General features: G+C 35.2%; 1 protein-coding gene across 3 annotated transcripts; it reads left to right on the plus strand.

Moving 5' to 3' along the window:
* The first annotated feature begins 1,571 nt into the window (after positions 1-1,571).
* LOC123684313 (probable cytochrome P450 6a14) lies at positions 1,572-7,922 on the plus strand. Of its 3 annotated transcripts, none has more exons than XM_045623525.1 (5): positions 1,572-1,698; positions 3,767-4,304; positions 4,361-4,936; positions 6,248-6,499; positions 7,646-7,922. In XM_045623525.1, exons 2-5 carry the CDS (start codon positions 3,773-3,775, stop codon positions 7,810-7,812), a joined length of 1,527 nt encoding a protein of 508 aa, XP_045479481.1. In that variant the 5' UTR covers positions 1,572-1,698; positions 3,767-3,772; the 3' UTR covers positions 7,813-7,922. The 3 variants fall into 3 exon arrangements, with proteins under 3 accessions (XP_045479481.1, XP_045479480.1, XP_045479482.1); XM_045623524.1 differs by having other exon boundaries at positions 1,600-1,812; XM_045623526.1 differs by lacking the exon at positions 1,572-1,698 and adding an exon at positions 3,360-3,383.
* Positions 7,923-8,221: the final 299 nt, after the last annotated feature.

Genomic DNA, 8,221 nt, shown 5'->3' on the forward strand with positions numbered 1-8,221 from the left:
TCGTGAAACTCAAGTTGGTCTAATCAGATTGTGCATAACTGTTTCCGTTCAAAAGATACAGGGTGATTTTGGAAATTGATACTTTTCGGACCCCTTCTTTATCTCCGAAGTTATTAGAAATAATGCTGAGGTAAAAACTACGTCTGAATCAGAATTCTGCGTAGAATCCAGTGGCGTACTCAATATTTTTTTTCGGAGTATGGTTTTGAAGATTCAACACAAACCTATATTTTTTTTAATGGAACACCCTATATATCATTACTTCGTTGAATTCGTTATTTTTTTCCCTTTAAAATGATAAATGATACTATGTAGATAGGATGTTCAGAAATGTTAAAAAAACACTAAAACGTCAAATAATGATGATTTTTTGTAAATGGGCCATGAATTTTATATGTTCCAATAAGAGGATTATTACTTTCGATTTTTAAAAGTAGTAGGTCATTGATGACACAAACATCCTTGTTGTTATTATGGCTACTATGCATTTGGGAGCATTGTTTTATCAAGTAGGCATTGGAGGGAAAAAACCAATCTGATCTAGCTGTCATCGATATAAATTATTGTTATCATTATTGATTCTTCTTTTCTATGGGAAATCCATTGCCCATTAAGAAAAAATCATCATTATTTGATGTTTTAGTGTTTTTTTAACATTTTTGAACATCCTACCTACATAGTGTCATATATCATTTTGAAGGGAAAAAAATAACGAATTCAACGAAGTAATGATACACATGGTGTTCCTTTAAAAAAAACATAAGTTTGTGTTGAATCTTCAAAACCATACCCCGAAAAAAAAAATTGAGTACGCCACTGGATTCTACGCAGAATTCTGATTCAGACGTAGTTTTTACCTCAGCATTATTTCTAATAACTTCGGAGATAAAGAAGGGGTCCGAAAAGTATCAATTTCCAAAATCACCCTGTATCTTTTGAACGGAAACAGTTATGCACAATCTGATTTGACCAACTTGAGTTTCACGAAAAAGTAGGACAGGAACGTGAAAACCGCAAGGCTCTATCTTAAATAACAAGCGAGAAACCTGGCTGTCTCACCCAAAATGGGATGCACTGTACATACTTTTATCTTTTCATAAGAATCTGATGCATCCAAAAGAGTTTCGTTTGTCGATGAGGTTTTGGTATTGATTTCTTTTAGTCACAATTTTTTTGTTCTCAGCTCTTGAGTCTTTTTCATAAGGAAGGTAATTTTCCACTGAAGAATCATCAGGAGCAGAAATCAAATTTCCATTTGTTTCCTCAATAGCTTATCTAAACCTCTACTTCGCCAGTTTTCTAGGTTGTTTACTACTGTTTCTCTGATACAAGCAGTCAAAAATGAATACACATGGAGATAGTGCACATTTTTGTAGAATTCAAATGTTTTCCAACTAAAATCACATAGGTAATTGCAGGTGGAGAGCAGAGAGTTGGAAAATAAATACACTTCTGAATGTTTGCTTCCTTTCACTTTTGATAATGAAAAAAATTGTTCACTTATGGTGCATCTATTTTTAGGTACATATCTCTGATAACAAGAGGACTCTCATAGCTCAAAAACGATGACATAAAAATGATATCAATTTGAACGCATTCGCTCTTGTAGTGTATAATATGTAAGACGATAAATTTAATTGCTGACATAGTATCATTATAGTGAATTTAGCTTTGTCATTGTTTGATTATTAATAATTGGTGAGAATCGGTGTTTGTTATTGAAACATAACTAAAAGCTTATAAAAACATCCGCGGTAATATGTATATAGCTTTATTGTGATTTTCTCGTTATATTAGCAACACTAAATCGAGGTATGTTAACAATGTTCTAAGATTATTTTATCTTGAACCTGTTTAATTTTTATGTATAATCAATAATATACAATTTTTAAGTAATATACTTTAAATTTGAATTTGATAGTACTTTTTTACGAGTTATTGACGCTAAAACTCATGCATCAGGCTTGTAGATGTTCTTTTGCCTTTTTTTCTTTTTTGAACTTTGCCGGCTTTTATTCCGTTTTTGATGTTTCAGAAATAATTTTTATTTTCAATACTCCAATCAGAATGATGATTTCACAGAGAAATGCAAAATATTGGATAAACGATTCCATATAATCATTCTAAAGAAAAATAAGAAATTTATTCTTTTCATACCCACCACATCGATCAATTATAATATGATTTAATCATTAAATGTACCTATATAAAGGGTGTTTTTTAGAGCTATAGAACTTTAAATTGCAATAAAACAACGATGGAATATTCGATTGACATGAATTTTATTTATCCGCAAGATAATCTTGTGGCATTACATTTTGAATATGATTTCTGGCATATGACCGCCACGGCTGGCTCGGATGTAGTCCAATCTGGACGTCCAATTTTCGATGACTTTTTCCAACATTTGTGGCCGTATATCGGCAATAACATGGCGAATGTTGTCTTCCAAATGGTCAAGGGTTTGTGGCTTATCCGCATAGACCAATGACTTTAGATAGCCCCACAGAAAGTAGTCTAGCGGTGTTAAATCACAAGATCTTGGAGGCCAATTCACAGGTCCAAAACGTGAAATTAGGCGATCACCAAAAGTGTCTTTCAATAAATCGATTGTGGCACGAGCTGTGTGACATGTTGCACCTACTTGTTGGAACCACAGCTCCTGGACATCATGGTTGTTCAATTCAGGAATGAAAAAGTTAGTAATCATGGCTCTATACCGATCATCATTGACTGTAACGTTCTGGCCATCATCGTTTTTGAAGAAGTACGGACCAATGATTCCACCAGCCCATAAAGCGCACCAAACAGTTGTTCTGGATGTAACGGTGTTTCGACATACACTTGAGGATAAGCTTCACTCCAAATGCGGCAGTTTTGTTTGTTGACGTAGCCATTCAACCAGAAGTGCGCTTCATCGCTAAACAAAATAAAATGGACGTAGTGCGCGATACGTATTCCGCACAGAACCATTATTTTCGAAATAAAATTGCACTATTTGCAAGCGTTGTTCAGACGTGAGTCTATTCATGATGAATTGCCAAACCAAACTGAGAATAAATCACTAAATCACTTGACAGCTGTTAAATCGGTCGCCATCTTGAACAGTAATGCCAGCTTAAAGTTATATACCTCGAAAAAAAACACCCGTTACAAAGTGTGTGTTATCATATTCTCACTTTTTCAATTTACCTTTCTATATGAGGACTTCTATTATTTTTTTTTTCAAGCAATTTTTCAACACTGGGTAATACTTTCAATGTAAGTCACGTAGAAAACAGAGAAAACAGATTCATATTCCACAAATTATTTTGTGAATGATGGCAAAAAAAATCATGGGAATCAAGGAGTAAGATTCGTTCCTTTAGGAAAAACGACTGGAGGTGATTTTGAAAAAGTTATATTCGATTAAAAAAAATGTCTCTATCACTCAAAAATATGACAGTAGGTATGGTAACGATAAAAAAATGAAATGAAAAAAAAATAAAAATCAACGAAAAAAATTACTTTGACCATGAAACCGACGAAGTTGAAATTTTAGAATGAAATGATAATTTGAAGCTCCGGGTAAAATTTCATGTTGATGGTGGCGTCAGAACCGTAGAAAATCGTAAAAATTTGAAAAGCTCTAACTTCAATTCAGGAGCAACGTCGTTCATGCATCAATTTCCATGAAGGCCACAATTGATTGAACAACACTCAAAAGCTCCTGACTTTAAGTCAGAGCTCCCTCATGTTTATTCAATTGAATAATTTTTTTTTTTAGTTTAAAATGGAAATATTGAATACCTTCAATCTACTTCTCCTGACTGCAATATTTCTGATATACAAGTGGGTGAACTACAAGTTAACTTACTGGAAAAGGCGCGACCTTCTAGTCCCAGATAAAAACTATTTGAAAGATGCACTAGACGCAGTTCTTTCTAGAAATGCTTTTGCTGACCGAGTTCTTGCATTGTATCGGAACTTTAAGTCCAAGGGAGTACATCATGGTGGCAATTATGTTATGTTGGTGCCGCAATATGTACCTATGGACTTGGACATTATAAAATCCATCATGCAAGTTGATTTCCAACATTTCGTTGATAGAGGTGTATACATGGATGAGAAAAATGACCCTATTAGTGCCCATTTGTTCAGTTTGACAGGAACAAAGTGGAGAATTTTGAGGCATAAGTTAACCCCCACTTTTACATCAGGTAAAATGAAGATGATGTTTGGGACTCTTCTCGATTGTACCAAAGGATTACATAAGGTGCTGGAGAAAACGAACGGAAAAGAAGTGGATATCAAAGATATTCTAGGTACGTTTTCTATTCACAACTGAACTTCATTATAAAATATCATCTTCTGTTCTCAGCCAGATTCACAACAGACATCATTGGAAGCTGCGCATTCGGCATTGAATGCAATACCTTGGATGATCCAAATAGTATTTTCAGAGAAAAGGGAATAAAAGTCTTTGACGTGGATTCAAAACAGAATTTAATTCAATTCGTATCCCTTGTTATGCCTCAAATTCTAAAAATTTTCAACATACCAATGGTACCTAGCGACGTTAGCAGCTTCTTCATCAACTTAGTAAAAGACACAGTGGACTACCGAGAGAAGAATAACATAACACGTAAAGACTTCATGGACCTGTTGATCCAGTTGAAAAATAAAGGAAAACTAGCAGACGATCAGGAAGTGGAAATCAATGAGAATGAGAATAGGATAACTATCGACGAGATTGCAGCACAAGCTTTCATTTTCTTTGAAGCTGGTTTCGAAACCTCCTCAACTACCATGACTTTCTGTCTCTATGAACTAGCAAGAAATAAAGACATTCAAGAGAAATTGAGAAAGGAAATATTAGAGACATTGGACAGACATGGTGGTAAGATAACATACGAGAATATCCATAGCATGGTATATTTGGATCAAGTGATTAAGGGTGAGTAAGATTCATACATACCTGAGTAAATTTTAAAACATATCTTCTGAACTTTTGAATAGAAAGAGTTGGCAGGTAAACTGTGACAGTTGCTTTTATTAGTGTACGCTTTTTGACGGTTTAAGATAACCACATAATTGAAGGTCTATAAGGGTTGAATCTGGAATGCTTTGATGGCAATATAACGGGTGTTTTTTTTCGAGGTATATAACTTTAAGTTGGCTTTACTGTTCAAGATGGTGACCGATTTAACAGCTGTCAAGTGATTTATTCTCAGTTTGGTTTGCCAATTCATCATGAATAGACTCACGCCTGAACAGCGCTTGCAAATAGTGCAATTTTATTTCGAAAATAATGGTTCTGTGCGGAATACGTATCGCGCACTACGTGCATTATATTTTGTTTAGCAATGAAGCGCACTTCTGGTTGAATGGCTACGTCAACAAACAAAACTGTCGCATTTGGAGTGAAGCTAATCCTCAAGTGTATGTCGAAACACCGTTTCATCCAGAAAAACTGACTGTTTGGTGCACTTTATGGGCTGGTGGAATCATTGGTCCGTACTTCTTCAAAAACGATTATAGCCAGAACGTTACAGTCAATGGAGATCGGTATAGAGCCATGATTACTAACTTTTTCATTCCTGAATTGAACAACCATGATGTCCAGGAGCTATGGTTCCAACAAGACGGCGCAACATGTCACACAGCTCGTGCCACAATCGATTAATTGAAAGACACGTTTGGTGACCGCCTAATTTCACGTTTTGGATCTGTGAATTGGCCTCCAAGATCTTGTGATTTAACACTGCTAGACTACTTTCTGTGGGGCTATGTAAAGTCATTGATCTATGATGCGGATAAGCCACAAACCCTTGATCATTTGGAAGACAACATTCGCCGTGTTATTGCCGATATACGGCCACAAATGTTGGAAAAATTCATCGAAAATTGGACGTCCAGATTGGACTACATCCGAGCCAGCCGTGGCAGTCATATCCCAGAAATCATATTTGAAATGTAATGCCACAAGATTATCTTGCGGATAAATAAATTTCATGTCAATCGAATAATCCATCATTGTTTTATTGCAATTTAAAGTTCTATAGCTCTAAAAAAAACACCCTTTAGTTAGATCAACATGAAAGATTGCAGACCCAGCAAAGAAAATAATTTAGCCCTTTTTTTATATGATCTCTTACCCGTGGAATAATGTTGAATATTTTCTGTTTCATTTAAGTAAATGGAGAATGTTTTTCTGAAGAAACCTCATTTCGGGTTGAATATTCATCCAAGTCTTTTATTTTTACAGAAACTCTCAGGAAATATCCCCCTCTACCTCAATTAACTAGGATATGTACAAAAGAATACAAAGTTCCAGGCACTGATCTCATCTTAGAAAAAGGAATGCAAGTGATGATACCTGTGATGGGTATCCATCGTGATGCAGACTACTATCCAGATCCAGACAAATTCGATCCAGAAAGATTCTCAGAAGAAAACAAGGACAGCAGGCATCAATATAGCTATCTACCATTCGGAGAAGGTCCACGTGTTTGCATAGGTGAGTATATTCAGTTGAAATTATATCCAGGAACAACTGAAGAAAGGACAGCGTAATCACACTTTCAATTGACATTTCATTCTTTTATTCTTCTTGTGATTGGTAGAGTAGCTCATAAGGCCATTCTAAGAGAAGGAATCAGAGAGTCTGGTCCTCCCTGACCAATTACATACCATCAGCGAAAACTTCCAGTGAGAGAAAACCCTTCACTAAGATATTAAGAATAAAACAAATTTGGGAAAGGGATCATCAATCATGTTCTGATTCTGAAACCATCAAGGAGACTATTTCTATGGTATTCGGGACTGGCTCCAAATGCTCACTATCGTTAGGCCTTAGTGTCTTTCAGGTAGAGCTACTTGCAATAGAAAGATGTTTGGAAAACAACTCAGTAGGAAACTATGAGAAATGTGATATATCGAAACATTCTGATAGTCAGAATGTAATCAAAGCTTTGAGCTCACATATCATTGATTTTGAGATGGTATTGGAGTACTGAAGAAAACTCAGTTTGGGTTCTCGGTCACTCGAAAATTGAAAGAAATGAAGAGGCCAACACACTTGCCAAAAAATGATAACAAACTTTTTTCATTGGCCCGGATCCTTTCTGTTGTATAGGCAAATGTACCTAGAGAAAGAGTTTCACGAGAAAAAAAAACCGAAAGAGAACACGGCGGAATTCTTAGAAACTTGAACACTGCATGATCTAAGAAGTACCTGGATCTTAGTGAGAATATACTGAACCTCCTAGCTGGTTTGCTTACAGAGCATTGTTGGCTCAAGAAACACCTCATATAAATGGGTCTAGCCGAGGGTCTATCAAAACGATGAGTGCAGATTCTGTGGGGAGGAGGAAGAAACTCCAGATCACCTGTTGATATCACTAGCCAACGCAAAATCTGAGAAACTTGTTGAAGTTAGGAAGTAGCTTCCTTGAAGCTATCCCAGATATTGGAGATCATAGGAATTCTGGAAAGTGAAAGTGGATCACGAGCTGATGTAAAATTACAATTTCAATTATCATATAAATTTGATACTGATTTCGTAACCAGCGCTCAAAAGATTCTAATGCCAAGTTAGACTTATTCTAGATTTTGAAATTGAAATCAGTGGTAAGATACCCTAACTGATTTTTTATTATTTCAGGATTACGTTTTGGAATGATGCAAACGAAGGTTGGCTTGGTGACACTCTTGTCAAATTACGAATTTTCAGTTAATAAGAAAACAATCGAACCGATCGAATTCAAGGAAACATCCTTCATTATAACAACAAAAGGAAATTTATGGTTAGATTTCAAGAAACTACCTTAGGAGTCGTCTGAAACGATGGTATAATTGTTGATAGAAGTATGGGCTGTTATATACTATTGGCTATAAAATAGAATATAGTCAGCTAATAAATATAATGAGAAAAAACGAAATATATATGTACATTGTTACTGTTCAAAAGCCTTCTGGGCAGCGCCTGTAATTACAGAATATCCCTTGAGTCATTTTAATCCTTCAGGAAATAACTTCTATTTGATTTGTATAAAATAGAAAAACTTCTATCGATTTGTACATAACTGAAATACTTCTCATACATTTTTAATAAGATAAAATTCCCATAAATACCTGAAGTCAAGAAAATCATGAAAAACTGGCAAGATGACAAAAAATGTTGAAAAATTGTTGAATAATTCGTCAGTTACATGTAAAAAACATAAAACAAGTTCCTCAA

The sequence above is a fragment of the Harmonia axyridis genome, chromosome 7, assembly GCF_914767665.1.
Source record: "Harmonia axyridis chromosome 7, icHarAxyr1.1, whole genome shotgun sequence".
Taxonomy (NCBI): domain Eukaryota; kingdom Metazoa; phylum Arthropoda; class Insecta; order Coleoptera; family Coccinellidae; genus Harmonia; species Harmonia axyridis.